Source organism: Arvicola amphibius, chromosome 3 (assembly GCF_903992535.2).
Source record: "Arvicola amphibius chromosome 3, mArvAmp1.2, whole genome shotgun sequence".
In the NCBI taxonomy this organism is placed as follows: domain Eukaryota; kingdom Metazoa; phylum Chordata; class Mammalia; order Rodentia; family Cricetidae; genus Arvicola; species Arvicola amphibius.
Genome location: NC_052049.1, coordinates 138,333,689 through 138,351,813, shown reverse-complemented (window position 1 = coordinate 138,351,813; position 18,125 = coordinate 138,333,689). Strand labels below are relative to the sequence as shown.

At 48.1% G+C, this 18,125-nt stretch overlaps 1 protein-coding gene across 1 annotated transcript; it reads left to right on the top strand.

Annotated features, from left to right (window-relative positions):
- The first annotated feature begins 16,331 nt into the window (after positions 1 to 16,331).
- Foxb1 (forkhead box B1) lies at positions 16,332 to 17,309 on the top strand. The gene has a single exon (XM_038324531.1). The coding sequence runs from the start codon at positions 16,332 to 16,334 to the stop codon at positions 17,307 to 17,309; it is 978 nt and encodes a 325-aa protein (XP_038180459.1).
- The last annotated feature ends 816 nt before the right edge of the window (positions 17,310 to 18,125 follow it).

The following is an 18,125-nucleotide window of genomic DNA, read 5'->3' as shown; positions in this document are numbered from 1 at the left end:
TAGACCCATCTGGAATTGGAATCAGACAAAAATTTGGGAGCAGAGAGAGCAGGGGAGCAGGGGGTAGAAAGAAGGGGAGAAGGGAGGTTGAGGAGAACTTGAAGGAATGGGATAGTTGAGATGGAGGAAGGACAGATATGAGAGCAAGGAAAGAGATATCTTGATTGGGGGAGCCATTATGGAGTTAGCAAGAAACCTGGCCCTAGAAAAATGCCCAAGAACCCACAGGGATAACCCCAGCTAAGACCCTAGCAATAGAGGAGAGGGTGTCTGAACTAGCCTTATCCTGTAGTCAGATTGATGATTATCTTAAATATCACCATAGAAAACCTTTGTCCAACAACAGAATGGGAACAGAGGCAATGACTCACACCTGAGCACTGGACTGAGCTGCCAATATCCAGTTGAAGAGTGGAAGGAGTAAGAGTATGAGCAAGGAATTCAAGACCATGAAGGGGTCATCCACTGAGACAGTTTGTTTGAGCTAATGGTAGACCACCAACTCCAACTGGATTGGGAGTGAATGAGCATAGGAACAGCCAAGGCCCTCTGAAGGGGGTTGGCAGTTGGGACAGACTGATGAGCCACTAATAGTGACACTGAGATTTGTCTCTACTGCATATACCAGCTTCTTGGGATCCTATTCCCTATGGATAGAAACCTTGCTCAACCTAGATCTAGTAGGGAGGGGCCTTGGACTTTCCACAGGGCGGGGTGCATGGCACTCCCTTAGGGTTGAAGGGGTGCAGTGGGAGGGTCTGTGGAGGGAGAGGGAGGGAACTGGGAGGAGGGGAGGGAGTGGGAATTTGGATTGGCATTTTTTGAGTAATAAAAAAGGTTTGAACACTAAAAAAGAAAGAAGAAAGATATGGTCTGTAACTGGGAGAAAAAGGTCACTCAATTGAACAGATCTAGGGAAAATGATTAATTAACATATATGAGACCAAAAGACCCAAATGAAATTCTAGACATAGAAATATTATATTAAGAAAATATGCTAGATAGAATTAACAGTAAATAATAACTCTGCAGAAAACACACAAGTAACTGAATTTCCAGAAGGAAGAGGGAGGCAGGAAAATTAATAATAGCTCCCTTTTCCTAATTTTAATGAAAAAATGTGGGCTATAGATTGAGTCAGGGATCTCAGTGACTCTCAACCAGGACAATCACAAGCTCAGCACACAACAACTACACTACTACTACTCCGAGCAGATAAAGAGAAATCTTAGGTACTTGCCTCCAAGCCTGATGACCTGAGTTCAGTCCCCAAGATCCACATGGGGAAGAGGGAGAAGAAATTTTCACAAGTTGTCTTCCGACCTTCACATGTGAGCCATAGCATGTGTACACATAGATAGATAGATAGATAGATAGATAGATGATAGATAGATGATAGATAGATAGATAGATAGATGATAGATAGATAGATAGATAGATAGATAGATGATAGATAGATAGATAGATAGATGATAGAGAGATGATAGATAGATAGATAGATAGATAGCTCTAGCTCTACTCGCTCGATCGCTGCTCGCTCGCTCGCTCGCTCGATCGCTCGCTCGCTAGCTGCTCGCTCGATCGCTGATCGCTAGATAGATCGCTCGCTCGCTCGCTCGCTCGCTCGCTCGCTGCTCGCTCGCTCGCTCGCTCGCTGCTCGCTCGCTGCTCGCTCGCTGCTCGCTGCTCGCTCGCTGCCTCGCTCGCTGCTCGCTCGCGCTCGCTAGATAGATAGATAGATAGATAGATCTATAGCTAGATCGATAGCGGATGCTGGGGAATGAGGGCGACACCTTATAGCTGCCAAAAACCTTAACAAGTCTTATACAACACACCAACAAAAACGTACAGACAGCCAAAAGAAAAACATTCGTTGTATAAAAAGGAACAAACAATAAGAATTATAAGGACTTCTCACGAGAAACTATGCAACCCAGAAGACAATGGAACACAAACTTCAAAATACTGAGAAAGAAAGAAGACCATCTAGAATTCTATACTACGGGAAAAGGTCATTTGAATTTCAAGTAAATAGGAACATTTTCTCAGACAAACAGAGTTGAGAGATCCCATGGTTGGATGATACATACTAAGAGATGTCTTAAAGGTATCTCAAAGGCATTTTTTTTCAAGGAGGAAGAACATGAACTCCTGGTAGAGATTTGTATCCACACACAGGAATAAAGAGCGGTACAGACGGTACACACTGGTGTAAATGAAGGGCATTTGTTTTCATCTGTAAATCTTTTGAAATAATTGGCTACTTTTTGCAAAGATCATGGCAAAGTCTTGGAGAGTTCAGAGTGCATAGAGACTTAAAATGTTTTAACAATACTTCAAAGATAGGAGGTGCAATGAAAGCACACACAGGCAGCTCAAGATCATTTGAAAGTTGCCGGCAATAAGGTAAAGTGATGTAGTGTAAATCCTAGGGCTGCAAAAGGATAAAAGATGAAGAAAAGAAAGAAAGCCAGGATAGCTGATGGAGGATAGTAGAGGTAAAATGGAATAAAATATCCATGTCTTTGTGAGTGTTAGGTAAGCACTTCTCTCTCTCTCTCTCTCTCTCTCTCTCTCTCTGTTAATGCTCATGTTTAAACTATATTAAAATCTTTTCTCAATAAACTCTTAACTTGTCTTAAGAAAGAGGTAGGAGAAGGAAGGTATTTTTCTAGCAGCTTAAACAAGTCTTGCATATTATTTTTGCCTTGGATTTTTGTATGTATCTCTGTGATAGTATAGTCGGTCAAAATCTAATTGAAGTGCTGGTGACCCAAAGGTTTCTCTCGCTCTCTTTTCCTCTTTGTATCTTTCTTTTTCTTTCTTTCCTTTCTTTTTCCTTTCTTTCTTTCTTTCTTTCAATTCATTCTTTCTTTCTTTTGTCCTTTTTTTCTTCCTTTCTTTCTTCTTCCTTTTTTCCTTTGTCTTTTGTTGATTTGTTTGTTTTGGTTTTTTGAGACAAGGTCTTCTCTCTTTGTAGACTAGGCTGGCCTGGAACTCACAGAAATCCATCAGCCTCTGCCTTCCAAGTGCTGAGATTGAACTTGGATTTTAGAGTCACTGTTTTGTGCTCCACTGGACTTTGTATTAAATACAATGAATGTCTATTTTTCACAAGCTGCTCTCTGTGTATCTGGTCACAATGAAGCCAAAGCAGAGGATGGGCACATTGGCATGACTTTAACTGGCAAAATCTACTAGGAAGGTATTAGCCTGGCCAACCTCCATTCTAGCAGGATCGAGGCAGGGAAACCACACACACACACACACACACACACACCATGCCTTGAAAGAAAGGGCGATACATTGATACATATTTTCTAGGCTGGGGAGACGACTCAGTGTATAAAAGCACTTGATGCCCAAGCCTGGCCACTTGAGTTCTAGCCCAGGTATTCCTAGACTGTGTGGTAGAGAAGAACTGACTCCTCCCGAAAGTTGCCCTCTGACCTGTATACTTGCATAGCAGCATGTACCCCCCACGCTCCTCATACACACACCATGGTAATAATTATTAAGGTTTAAACATTTTAAGGATCCATCTCCTGTTCTATAAAATGGAGCCCATCATAAGCTGTTTACTAGAGTGTAAGAATCTGCAATTTATTAGAGTCCCAGGAGACAGAAACATATTCCTGCAGACGAAAGCACCCAGGCGGCATTGTCTGGCTTGTTTTGAAAATCATTCCACATTAAATGAGTTACCCCTTAAGAAACAAATAATTGGATGCGGGAAGAGTGATGTCTTAAGAGAAATGCGAAACTCAGATAACTGGGAGAAAATTGTTTCTAATCCAGCTCTATAAACTTGGGGGAATTTTTCTTGTTTTAAAGAAGCAGGCCATCTGGAGAGCTTGCCTCCCTGCCAGGCACACCATTGCCAGCTGTTTGCTTCAAGGGTCTGGTAAATCCACCCTTGAGCAGGGTGCCCACTTCTTTCATTCCTAGAGACAATCCAAGCTTTTTCCCCCCTTAACACTGATGGGGACTTTATAAAGAGTGCTGTTGTTTTATTTACTCTCCATTATCACACTCCACTGTAAACAAAGTGTCTGTTTTAGTTCTGCTGACAATTAACCGCTTGTCAACATCTCCCTCAAGTACCTTCCGCATCTGGCTAGGAGGGAAACCTCTCCATCAAGATGAATGTGTGTTTCAGGAAACTTGGGGTTTCAAATCCCTCTCTGGCTCACTGGCAATCAAGATTACACTGTAAGGACTCTTATCTATGCACCTTGGTGGGATATGTCATTAGAGGGATTGAGGCGGGGAGCTTTCTCAAGGTATTGTTCTCTTCTTCCATTTTGTACTGGAATAAAAACAAGATTCCAACTTGAGACCTTTAGAGAAGGGAGTGAAGGGAGCGAGGAGAGGGAGAAACATCTAAATAAAACTAGTTTCTGTAAACCACAAAGTACGTGGTGACAACTCCAGAGGTTACCGAGAAATCTGCCTTTCCTTAATAATGTCCCCATCCCTTGAGATCAAGAGAACCGAACCTTGTGACAATTGGTGACCACTGGAAACCTTTATTTCGTTCTTTAAACTTTCCTCATTCCCAAAGGCCCCTTTTCTCTGGGATAACTTGACTCCATTTAAAATGGAGGATACCAACTTCTTTAATATTTTCTCACCAAGATACTTGTCTTAGAGGCAAAATAAATGTTACATTTAGTGGTTCTTTGTGGGAGATTTTAACTAGTGTGTTCCTTGAAGCCGTCTTAGAGTCCACAGAAAATCACGTTGAGCATCCATACTATACTGGTTCTGTACATTGAGCCCTATCAAAGGAAGAGATCACACATGGCATGTGGGAAGGGGAGTCACGAGAACCTACATACCAGTCCCAAAGGAATAAGGATGGGTTTCTAAGGTATCTCCTCTCCTGGATTTAATTTACACTCATTCCCAAACTGAAGTGACTCAGATCATGTGGTATCCCTCCTGGAGGGTAGGTTCCTGGGTAAGGAATTCAACTGATGAGGGTCCCTGAGATACAGTCTACGGGGGAAACCCCTGGTCAGGCATCCCTTGGCAGGAGGTTGGTTTGAGCCAAAGTGACCCAAGGCCAATGTCAAACCAGAAAACACCAATGTCCTTCAGGAGAAGACCAAAGGACCAGAGTAGGCCATGCATAAACAGAGAGAAGGTCGATTGGTAAGGCCGACTCCATTCCTCCTCTTTCTGACAAAATCTGATCAATCTAACAGCATGTAATTGGTTTTAAATGAGGTATGGGAGGGATCTTTGCCCTGAGCTCACCAGCCTGAGCAGGAGGCTGCTTCAGGTGCTAATCGTGCTCCCACAGCCCGCCACCCTGTCGCAGCCAGTGCTCAGGCTATATAACCTGGCTTTGGCACCCTAAGGAGCAAAGAGGTCTGAGAACCGGACCGTGGACCGACTACTGCCCGGTTTCACCTGGTAATTTATGCACAATTAATTGAGATATCTTTTATACTTGATGTGTTGCAAAATTAATGCCTAATTTATGTAATTAGTCAATTAACTCTAATTCCAGCATATGTTCCCAATGCCCAGAAGGTGTTCTGTTTCCCAGGTACTTATTTTGATGTCACGAAATGCAGCTAATTAATTTTACATGCATATTAATTCGAGATCTCTTTAGCGGTTCCCTTTGTGCAAGTAATTTTAATATTTGTGTTTCTAACCTTTGGGGGTAGGGTGCGGGAGGTGCAGGTAGTATGAAGAGCACCTGGAGGATCCGAATGGTGCCTGAAGGTGGCCCTCCGACCTGGGGCAGGGCTCTGGTGGTGGACCCACGCAGCTGCAGACAGAAGAGAGGCTAAGGTTGTCAGACATTTAGGGGGCGTTGCTGTCCCCCGATTGTAAGCAGTGATGTATTCTATGCTGTCCTTGATGAAATCAGTGGTCTTAGCTTGGGGCACAGAGGTTCCTGGGCGTGCTGACTACTGTATTCCAGGCATTTTTGCAGGGACATCTGGTCAAACCATGCCTCCCCTAGTCAACCACCCCGAGGAAGAGGCTTATTTGTTTACTATAATTCTTTTAATACTTAAGGACAACATAGACTTCTTGGCCAATCCAGGAAAACGGAGAGTGAATGAGAGAGAATGAAAAGTCGCGGCAATCGCGGCTTTTTATTCCAGACATCTAAACACACCTCTGGTGTCCAGAGCCTGTGAGCCTGAACTCCCTAGAGCTACTGCGTGGAAAGAGAAGCGAGTTGCACGTCTGTGCAAGTTGCCAAGGGCCCTCCCTGAAGGCGGAGTCCAGCCAGGGCGAAAGTTTACTTTCCAAGTGGCGCATTAGAACTTTTATCCTTTTTGGCCAAATTAATGAGCAATTTAATTAATAAAATCAGAGAGTAGTGTAAGTGTGGCGATAATGAAGTTAAATGAGTGCACAGTAAAATATTCACTAATCCGGCGCATTGCCGAATACCCCTTAATTCTGCTTAACACTAAAAGGGTTTTGAGCCCCATAATGAGATTCCTCTGTCTGCTAATTAATTGACACGCTCCTGAATATTCATACGAGCTAGCACCAATACGTTCCTAATTGCACGGTAGAACAGATCTCAGAGGAAAGTAAACCGCCAAAGACTTAATTAAAATAATGTATTCCAGATCCAGGACAAGACAAGACATTTGCCTTGGGGCGCGCTAAGGAAGTGGCACCTGGATGGTGGAGAGGAGAGATATCAAAAGCCCAAGCCTGGCCTGACAAGGTGGCTTGGGACGCCGAGGGAGGGTCTGCAGCATCACTAAGCAAGAGCTGGGTGCTGGGTCCGAACCCTGCACCAGAGGAGGTGTAGCTCCTAGGTGTGTCCCTGCTCCTGCTGCCCTCTGCCCCCTACGGGAGAACTAGCCTAATGCCGTTGTCTAGGACCCCAGTCCCAGGTTCCCCAGTGCCCTCTGCTTTCTCCCCGCTTTTCCTAGGCTAGTCCCAGAGGCTCTCTGGAAGCACGCAGGGGAACAGCAGTCCGGAAATTCCAGGAGAAGCTTTTTATTCCAGGGGTTGTCGACGCACCAGCGACCCCATTTCTCTCAACCCAGGTTGCGGTATGTGTGGGGTAACTGACTGACGCTTCTCTTTGGGAGGTGACAGCTAGGGGAAGATGTCTGGATGTTTAAGGACGGCATCGTCCTCCGTCTCTCTCCCCGGTTCCACTCCGCGTGGAAGCGCTCTGGTTACCATTAATCCCGAAGCTACAAGCTACTAGGTGCTCTCTCTTTCTTGTTTGAGTCCAGCGAGCGCCACATTCCTGCGGATCTTGCTCGTCGCGGGGTAGGAGTGACTACTAGACTGTGCACCGGCTTCTAGGCTCTAACTCAGAGCCATTTTTTTTTTTTTTTAACCAGCGAAGTGAAATGAAATGCGTTCTTAAAAAGACGGGCCTCCCCCCACCCCTTCTTTTTGGAAAAAAAAATCACCACAGGTTTAAAACTAAAGAGTTTGTTTGAGAGCATACAAATGCGTATTTATTATACATATGTAGGCATTAACAATGTAAATTACACCGCCAGCAGTTGCTGGTTGTTTATTCATTAGATCTTTAGAAAATCTACATTGCCTCCAGATAGCGCGATGATAATATGAAATACACAAGCAGTTTACATAGCCGGCTTCTCCGTGGAGCTCCGCGCACTGCCACTCCGAGTCATCAACAGGTCGCGTGCGAGAGGACTTGATCAAAAGAAAACATAGGTTTACTGACCATGGCCAGAAATATAAGGAACTGGTGAGATTAGTGAACGGGACTTGATGAACAACGTCTGGCTTGTCTATGTTTACCCCGTTTATATGTATCTGTCCTTTTATTTGTAATTTTAAAAAAATCGGTACATGGAGGATAAGGAAAGGAGATGGATAAACTTCCCAAGTTCTGGCTATTCGGAAATACGTGTTATAGACAGTGAATCCAATCTGCATTGAGGATAAAGAGTCCTGAAGAATAGACAGCCTACCTAGGCAAAAGGACGCCATCAGCTAGCTCCACCAATCAAATCGCGGTGGCCGCCATAAAAAATTGGTTGTCGCTCCAAAGAAAATCACCTCTTAGGGATTTTAGAACGCTCCGTGGATACTAGATTTATCTAGATAGAGAGGGTACTTTCTGAGGAAAATGACAGCCGCGTATTAATATTTATTTTCAAAATTCTTTCCCAAATAAAAAATGTTAGGTGAAAATAAAACTAAATGCAAAGATGTGCGTCGAGGCAGTAAGCTACTAGAGTTACAGGGACCGACGCCAGCCAAAGTCGACGGACCGAGGTCTCTTATAACGAACTGGGGGTTGATGATATATCTGGCACTGCCCACCTACCTGCTGTGGCCTACTTGTTTAGTTGCTGAGGTGTGCTAGTGTTGAGGTGAGAGAGTCAGGGCGGGAAGTCTGGATTTTTTGCTTCCTGCCATCACCCTGCTTCCTTCTTTTTTTCCTTTTGCAGTTAGGCCTGCTGGGGGCCTTAGAGAATGCCCCCAGGGCTGCGTTCCTGAGAATAGACAACAGTTTGATAGGGAATAGAATCTGGCTTCGAGAGGGGAAAAACGGTAGAAAGGGTTCGTGAAAAAGAAAGGGGGGGAGTACGCAGAGGACGGGCACACACAAGGCAGCTGGATCTCCAGCTGTGATCCGCAACCGAGCCCCAGCGCTGTCAGGGCATCCAGGGGACGTGCAGGACAGCGGCAGGCCGGGACCTTCTGATCCTGTTTTGAGATCAGGGTGAACCGCCCGAGTCCCAGGTGAGCCTCAACTGAGCGGAAAAACTCGGGCTGCCCCGGGGGCTGCCAGCCTCCAAAGACTAGACTGGCCTCTCCAACCCCGCCCCCAGCCGTTCTTAGCTGGGGGGGAGGCCCGGAGGATCAGCGGCTTTCTTTTCTCCGCTTTTCTTTCTCAACCCTCTTTGTGGGTGGCAGCTCGGTGGGAGTTACGTGCACACAAAAAAGGGTGAAGGGAGGGAGGGAGGGAGGGAGGGAGGGAGGGAGGGAGAGAGAGAGAGAGAGAGAATAAATGGATAGTTTTAACCTTCTCAGCAACGCAACACGGAGAGTTACACCATCTGAAACCATCTGAAAGCTGTAGGGGTTTTCAAAGAAACCCGTTTCTGCTATTAAGAAAACCCATACTATACTGGCCACCCCGCCTAAGCCCCCCCATCAGCCTGAATAAAGAAAACAAAGCAGGGGTTTAAGGCTGGCGACCCACAGGTTGCCAGTTTTCAAAACAAATTAAAGAAGGTGGTCATGGAGGGTTGCAATCAAAATAAAATATGGGTGCAAAATATCCCTCATTTCAAAAGTCTGCACTTCCCCTGAATCAATTTTATTCAAACTTTAAAAGTATTGCAGCGAACCCTCCCTCCCATAATACAGTCAAAGAAAGTTGAAAAATATTTATCTGCTTATTAGCAGCTGGTGAATTTTCTGAAAGTTTAAAAAAAAACTATTTTTGCAACCCCCATAATATTTTAAGAATGAAGTGTCTACCCAGACAGCCTGATTTTTAAAAAAAAAAATCTAAGCAAACAAATAATCCTTAACAAAGAAGTTGATTTGAAAAGAGAGTGTTTTTTCTCCCCTAACCAAAAAAAAAAAAAAAAAAAAAAAAAAATCCGTTCGCCCCACCCCGCTATTAAACAAAGCACAATACCTTTTTCTGGGTGGTACTGCGCAGGAGTTGATTCAGTTTTGACAATGTTGTTTAGCTATCATTTGCTATTTTGAATGAATGGAAGCAATCCCGGCTTTTACAACATTTGTTTCCTATTATGGAGAGGTGCAGCAGTTGAGGGCACACATGTGAAAGTGGCTGTTTGATTCTCTTTTTCATCCCCCTGACCCTGCTTTGTCCCTCCTCACCCTGGGAATGTCACGCCTCGATACTTCACTTTGAGCTGCTGGAGAAAGTGGCTTTGTTACTACTCCCTTTTAGACATACACGAAATTGTTCTCTTTCCCCCGCTGTAAAAGATACTTCACATCGGGACTCGGTTCACAAGTGCAATGCAATTTGGTTTAGTCCAACCTTTGTTCTGCTTGTACAAATGAGCGAACAGTGCACACATTATACAGTTGATCTACTGCTGTCTTAACCCCAGAGTTAGGGGCTGGGAGAAAAAGCTAGTTAATCCCTTCAATACCAAGGTAGCTTTAGCAATATTCCCTCCCATAAAAATAATAGCTTGGAGTTCCGCCTTCAATTTCACACAGCGCGAAGCAAAACTTAAAGGGGGGGGGGGGACAGTTAGCCACCAAACACAGTCGAAATTCTTCCAGAGGGTATCTGGCAAATGCTTTTTCGACACACACTGTCAGGCTTGGTAAAGCTCAGACAAAATCTATGCAGTTGTTTGTGCAAAGGAGAGATTTGATTTAGATACTTAAGATTTTAAGCCGTGAGGTCTCTGAGCAAACCGCAAGCAAAGCAAACACCCAATGGTATTTAGCAAAGAGGGTATTGTAGTGAGCAGAGGAAGGGAGCTGTTTTCACTGGCTTTGAAAATGCTTGCTCCCTGTGAAGGACGGTTGCCACTCTTGGGACTGGGAGTGGACGGCGCGCGGGAGTAGCGTCCAACTTTAGCTACTGCTTGTTTCACGCTTGGAGTTGAAAGGAAGGCGAGGCCTCCGGTGCCCTCCTCCTTGCAACAGTTAATGGACAAAATGTACGGAGCGTGTGGTTGCTCAGCTCATTCTCTCTTCTGACCCAAACGGGAAGAGAGCTACAGCCAGAGGCCTTGGTTTCCTGGTAGAAAAGTTTTTCTGGTGAGCACTAAGCGGCAGGAGGGACACCCCTGAAGTCAACCTTCCATGCTGGGATGGAAGTATGTAGCGAAGTGAGTCGGGGGCAGGACAACTGGTGATCCTAATCTTACTAGGAACTGGCGAGATTGAACTGGCAGATGGGAGGAGCGTGATTTTAGGAAATCAGAATAGTTATCAAAAGTTTGATTTTAACCTCCCTGTTCTGAATTAAGGTTCTACGTCCACGTGACAGTCACTAACCGACGAAATGGTTCCCAAATTCCCTATCAGGCAGTTTTTTTTTTCCTGCTACTGAGTAAAAGTGTGCTCCTTTGGTAGCAGGGCCCCGGAGCCGCTGGCAGAAATGGTAGGTTGGTACCAGAGTGACAGTTGGCACAAGAGCTAAATGTGTATGTCTCCTCCTCTGCCTTCCTTCGTGGGCAGTTTTATTTCCAGCCAGGTTAGGGTTTAATGACTAGAGAAGGGCAGGCTCAAAATCCCGAGGAAGTCGACAGCGAAAAGCGAGGGTGGATGTTTCTTGTGGCATGTCCCAGCTAGGTGCAAGTCTCTGAATCCCTAGAACTTGCAAGTGTTTTTTCGAGACCCGACCAAAAGCTAAGCCAGTCCTAGTCCTCTGTGTCCTGTGGTTCCGAACAGGAAAGCGAGGCAAAGTTGCGCGGTGGGATGAGGTGTGCTGGGGGTGGGGGTGGGGTGGTCACAGATGCCCAGGACGAACAGCCTGCGACACTCAGGACTGCATTTTTTTAAATTGTTCACTGACAAGCTGAAGAAGTTTGTTTAGTATTGAATACCCTAGGAACAAAATCCTTTTGAAAAGAGAGCTAAGTCGTTTCACGCCACCAAAGTGCGGATTTGGTCAAGAATGACTGATGGGACAAAGAGGCGCGGTGCGTTAGCGCGGGTTTCTCAGAGCTCAGCAGCAAATTCCCGGGGCGACCAGGAACAGTGGGGCGGGCTACGGGAGACCCGCAAGACCCTCAAACCTCAGCACCCGTGGCACTCCAGTCCTCAGCTCTCTCGGCTGCCCCACTATCAGCCCTGGTAGCTGATGAGCCGGCGTCCCACAAGAGAGATGGTGAGGGGCTCGGTAGCACCGGAGAGCGAAGGGATAAGGGAAAGAAACTCTGGGCAAAGCCCGGCTCAACCGCGTTCCTGCAAGCTGAGTACAGTTCACTTTCCTAGTTGGGGCGGCGGGTAGCGTTTTTAGCGCTTGGGAAACCTTCAGAAGCTGCTGGGTACATTCCTTCTACCTCCCATCCGGTTTGGTAAATATTAACAAACTGTGGCGCGGTTATTTTCGGGAGTGTGTTTGGTGGGTTGGCGGGAGGGGATGGCTCCGGGGGAGGGTCCTTCTCTCCTTGAGCCCTCTACTCCCCCACAAGCCAGCCCCCAACCCCACCTCTCTCTCTCTCTCTCTCTCTCTCTCTCTCTCTCTCTCTCTCTCTCTCTCTCTCTCTCTCTCTCTCTCTCTCTCTCTCTCTCTCTCTCACACACACACACACACACACACACCTGCTTAACAACACAAGGAATCAAAAATCAATATTGTTTTTGTCACCCCTCTGTCTCCTTTTAACTCCCTCAGCAACTCGGGTGCCACTGAAGCGAATTGTGGATTTATGGAGGGAAATTAGCATAAATTATTGCAAAATCTGCAGCCGTGTGTGGTCCAGCTTGTGGGAAAAGAGGCTCTAGCAAACTTTCAGTGGAGAAAGGTGGTGGGCGGTGGGCTTGACGAGGCGCTGAACGGTCCTTGCCGGAGGGGATTTCCATTTGGTTGGCACATGGGGTATAATTGACTTGTGTGTATTTTATACAGTTTTCCCAACAACCCTTTAAGTCCCCGGGTCGGATGTTGCCCCCCTCCCACATCCACTAGCTTCTGTTGGCTTTGGGTTTTGTACAATAGACTCTGATGCACTTTTTCAAGATTTCTGGAACGCACTCCTCTTTATTATAGCAGTCGAGATTCCTTAAACAGCTTGCAACTGCTCCTTCCCTCCCTGGGACTTTGAAGATCTCTGACAGCACCCGAGGTAGAACTTGTAGAAATGCCCATCAGTTAAATACGCCCCTCAGTTCCTTTCACCTCACAAGGCAAACTTAGGCGATTGAGTTCTGTTTACCTGATTAACCCTGAACACGGGCAATGAGACCCAGCTCCTTTCTCGACTGTAGCCTGACTTTGAAAATTCCTCAAACACCAATTCCTACTAGTATTATTGCATGAACTCGGTGGTGACAATTTTCCCCAGAAAGATGAACAAAGATTTATTCCAAGTTAGGGGCTTTTTTTTTTTGGAGTTTTTTCCCCCACTTTTAGAATTTAGTTAATCATCCATTTGCTCTGAGCAGTGATTTCGACAGCCACACAACGGCCCCTTTTGCAGGACAACAAAATGCCAATTGTTAAAATAAGAAAACATTGTTCACTCCCATTCCTCACTATTAACACGCACCCTTACGGTGTAGGAAAGAATCTTGCTGGTTGTCACTTAGGGAAAGCCACGATCTTTTACCATCTCGAATGCAACCACCATAAACATCTACCTTTGCATTTTAGTATGAACCCACACACATGTTTGCTTTAAAAAAAATTATCTTTAAAATACTCAGGGACTTCCACGCCGGCACCTTTCCACCCCGGGACAATCCTGTTTCATCTAAAGCAACTCTTGCTTTAGTGCCTCCAAAGCCAGCTGTATCTGGAACAAGCAAGACCTGGATAGATCCTCCACCCTTCTTCAAACATCCCTCGGGTTCTCCACCCCTTTGCGCTCCCAGCTCCTCCCACCGCAAGCCCTAGAGCCTAATCCAGGCACGCGCAGAAACACCCCCAAACCTCAGTCCTTGCGGCAGTAGTGAGAGCGCGCAGCTCAGGCCAGCAGGACTGCCTTGGCCCAACCGGGCCTAGGGTCTTGCTGATTTAATCTTCGGCGAAAAGAAATCCATATATCTGCCCTGCTCTAGCCTTGCCCCGAGAGATAGGTCAACGCCCCCACCCCTACCTCCCTGCTCCCACCTCCTCCTCCTGGTTATTTTTTTCCGAATTAAGAAGGTGACTTGAGTCTTTCTTTCAAGCACTCTGTTAATATTGAAAAACGTGCGCTTGCATCTAAAGCGCGGCAGCCCAGGCGCCAGAGCCATTTCAATATTAATGAAATTGTTTAATCTCCTAAATTCGTCGTGTTTAAGTTACGTTTTGGTGAGTTATTGACCAGCTTCGAAACTGTGGTTAATGAAGTTATGTGGGTGGGTGGGAGGGTGGTGTGCGCGCGCGCGTGCTCGCAAGCTGGAAGGACTTCTTAAAAATTCTATCCACAGACTGATGCTCTACTGTCACTCAAAGTGCAACAAACTTCACACCAGAACTCTCAATCTCCTCCTGGAGGGGAGGGGGAGGAGAAAAGGAGAAGGAAAGAGCTTCCATACTTTAAAGACGGTTCTGTGTAGACTGTAGTAGGTACTGAGTATTTAACACAATGGCATGGGGTTCTTTTTAAACCCAAAAAGGCCAGGGAAAGCGCTGAAAAGCGTGGCAGTTTGTGGCTGGTACTCATTGCGTGCCGTGCCACTGGGCACTGTTTATTTCATAGCAGTTTTGATGATGACGATGACGACGAAGATGATGATGATAATGATAATAATGATTCATTTAATCCTCACAAGGCATATCCGAACTCAAAGGAGCCAGCTACCCTCACCAGACCCAAAGATCGGAGCCACATTCCCACCTCCACCCAGAAAACTCGCCGGTCCTTCGCAGGTCTCATCCGGTGCTATTTGTCTTTTCAGGGCGGTCTAAACTCTAACGAAACTATTCCCATGTAAAAGGAGGAAGGAGGGACTATAAAATGCTGACCTGCTGACTTCTAGAAACCACCAGGCGTCCCTAAGTACCTGGAGAAAAGAAGAGATTCCCCCCCCCCCACCCCCCCACCGCGATTAGACAAACTCGGGCCCTCTCCAGGTCTGCATGCCAGCCTGTCTCAAAGTCCCCTGGGCCTCCTTGTGCCCATCAAATTGCTAAAAGACTGATAAAGCAAAAGCCTAGTACCTCCTCCGTTCTTTTCTTTTCCTTTAAACAAACAAAAAACAAAACTTGCACTTTGGCTTGAAGAGATGACTCAGCCGCTAAATGCTACGCTCACAACCAATAATATATATATATATATATATATATATATATATATATATATATATATATATATATTTCCCTAACACATTCAAAACAGACTCTTCCGCCCAGCTGTCCGAATATTTATGTCGATATGTGTCTATTAACCTTATCACCTTTTTAAAGCGACATGCTTTATAGTGTGCAGCTTTGAGGCCAAATCAAACTTCGACCTGCCTCTTGCAGGACTCAGGGGTGGTGGTGGTGGGGGGGGGGCATATGTTTCCATTCTAAAACCCATCCAACCAATCCCGAGCAGTGCCAAGTAAAGTATAAGGGTCGCCCTTCAAGAGAAAGCCTGTGCTAGAAGTTAGCTAACAATACAAACCCGGTACAATGCGGAGGAAACAACACCCCAGCCGAGCAATTTCCATGTCAAACACCGTCGGCGCGGCAGCTAGCTCAGAGCGTGAATGGTCGCCTGGTTCCCGGCTCGGCGGCGCTCCGGTCCGCTCGTACCTTCCCAACGCACACCAGCGGGCGCTGCCCGCTCCCCGCGGGCGGCAGAGGCTCTTCCCGGGTCGCCCCGTCTTCTGCTGGAAGTGATTCCTATTGGCCAAGGTGTCCATGTAAATAGGTGTGAAAGAAACCAGCGCTGGCCAGGCTCTCTCCCCTCTTCCTCAGTCCCCTCCCTCTGCAGCCCCCGCTGCCCCCCTCCTCTTCCTCCTCCCAAGGCGATTGTCATACGATAGCTAAGAAGTGGCACATTAATGAAGCGCCGCTACAGGGGTCTTTTCTGTTCCTGTCACCGCTTAAAACTATCAGATGTTTCGAGGGTGGACATGGAGCCAGCCACCTAGCTCAGCGGAGCAGCGTACGAAACAGCAGCGTCCTCTGGATCCCAGAGGCAGCGGCAGCTGCCACTGTCCGCTCCAGCACTCAGCAGCCCAGCTCCGTCTCCCCGACAGGACGCACCACTCAGTAGATCCGCGGAGCTCTCCCTGCTGAGCCCAAGCCAGGGTCGCAGCTAATCTCTCCGGTCTCTGGTCCCTGACGCTGAGCTCCGATCGCGCACAGGAAGGGACTCGGGCACCAGCTGCACTATCCCGGATGCCGACCGGCAACTTGGAACAACTTTAAGGTGAGCATCTATCTGTCCCCTCCCCTGAATCCAGGTTCTACTTACTTTCCCGCAACCCTCGCCCCCACCCAACCCCCGCGGTCCTTCCCTCTCCACATCTGCTGGCTGGGTCCATTCAGTTTGGTGCGCAAAGTTTCTGGCACCCGAATCCTGATTACATCCGCCCCCCCCCCCCCCACACACACACCCGATATCTATGACTGGGCCTGAGTGACCTCGCGGGTGTCTCTGCACCCGTGCTGCCCTTCTCCTCCATCACCTTCCCCTTTTCAGATCCGACCATTCCTCCCGTCCGTGCGGACTCTGAGCAAGTGGGCAAGCGAGAAGATGCCTCGGCCGGGCCGCAACACTTACAGCGACCAGAAGCCGCCCTACTCCTACATTTCGCTGACCGCTATGGCCATCCAGAGCTCTCCGGAGAAGATGTTGCCGCTCAGCGAGATCTACAAGTTCATCATGGACCGCTTCCCCTACTACCGGGAGAACACGCAGCGCTGGCAGAACAGCCTACGCCACAACCTCTCCTTCAACGACTGCTTCATCAAGATCCCGCGGCGACCGGACCAGCCGGGGAAGGGCAGCTTCTGGGCGCTGCATCCCAGCTGCGGGGACATGTTCGAGAATGGCAGCTTCCTGCGGCGCCGCAAGCGCTTCAAGGTGCTGAAGTCTGACCACCTGGCGCCCAGTAAGCCAGCGGACGCCGCGCAGTACCTTCAGCAGCAGGCTAAGCTGCGGCTCAGCGCGCTGGCTGCCTCCGGCACGCATCTGCCACAGATGCCGGCAGCTGCCTACAACCTAGGCGGTGTGGCGCAGCCCTCCGGCTTCAAGCATCCCTTCGCCATCGAGAACATCATCGCGAGGGAGTACAAGATGCCTGGGGGACTGGCCTTCTCTGCCATGCAGCCAGTTCCCGCTGCCTATCCGCTTCCCAACCAGTTGACTACTATGGGCAGCTCTCTGGGCACAGGCTGGCCACATGTATATGGTTCCGCGGGTATGATCGACTCGGCCACTCCCATCTCCATGGCGAGTGGCGACTATAGCGCCTATGGAGTGCCGCTGAAGCCTCTGTGCCACGCCGCGGGCCAGACGCTGCCCGCCATCCCGGTGCCCATCAAGCCCACGCCGGCCGCAGTGCCCGCGCTGCCCGCGCTACCCGCGCCCATCCCCACCCTGCTCTCGAACTCGCCGCCTTCTCTCAGTCCTACTTCCTCGCAGACAGCCACCAGCCAAAGCAGTCCTGCCACCCCTAGCGAGACACTCACCAGCCCGGCCTCCGCCTTGCACTCGGTGGCGGTGCACTGACCCAAGAGAAGCTGGGGCTCTCTCTTGATCACCTCTACACCACCCCTCTCACCACTTCTCCGGCTCCGGGTCCAGCCCTCTCCGACCTAGAACCGCTGTCCTGACTTGCCCATTCCACCTTCTTCCTTCAATCCTCTCTCCTAGGAGAACTTTTGGTTTTGAACCCAGAAGACAAACCACAAACTTGCCAGAAGGCACGTGAAAGTTGTCTTCACCCTTCCAGGGCACCAGAGAACATAGGGGCTAACCCAAGCCTAGCGGCCCCTCCAGAGTCCCAGAAATGCACTCCCATCCAATAGGCAGGACACCCTGATTCCTTCCTGCGCAGAGAAAACACAAACAAAAAGAAAAAAACGCGTCTTCTGAGCTTGGATTGGCGGGGCCGTAGACTCTGCGCAATTTCAAGACCAGAGACACTGCTCGTTGGTGAAGCCGGCCAAGGCTGCAGCCTCACAGCAAGGGCCAGATCTTAGGTCCTGAAAATCTGTGGCCACAGACCCACTAATCCTCCGACAGGCTCGCCTCCGCCCATCAGGCCGGGATGGGCGGAACACCGCTTCCCCCGGCTGCGGCCCAGCCTCCCGGGCTTCTAAGGAAGATTATTTTTCTTTCCTTATCGGTTTTGTTTCCGGCCAGAGGCTCCCTTAGCTGGGAGTAAGGAGAGAGGCTGCTAAATTAGTGGGGACTCTCGTCCTTCACAAATGCAAAACACAGCTAGAAGTCACCGTTATTGTTTACAAAGCGCGCGGTTAAAAAAAAAATGTAAACAGTGAACTTGAGCCTCTGCCTGGCTAGGCGGGCGAGGGGGCAGAGTCC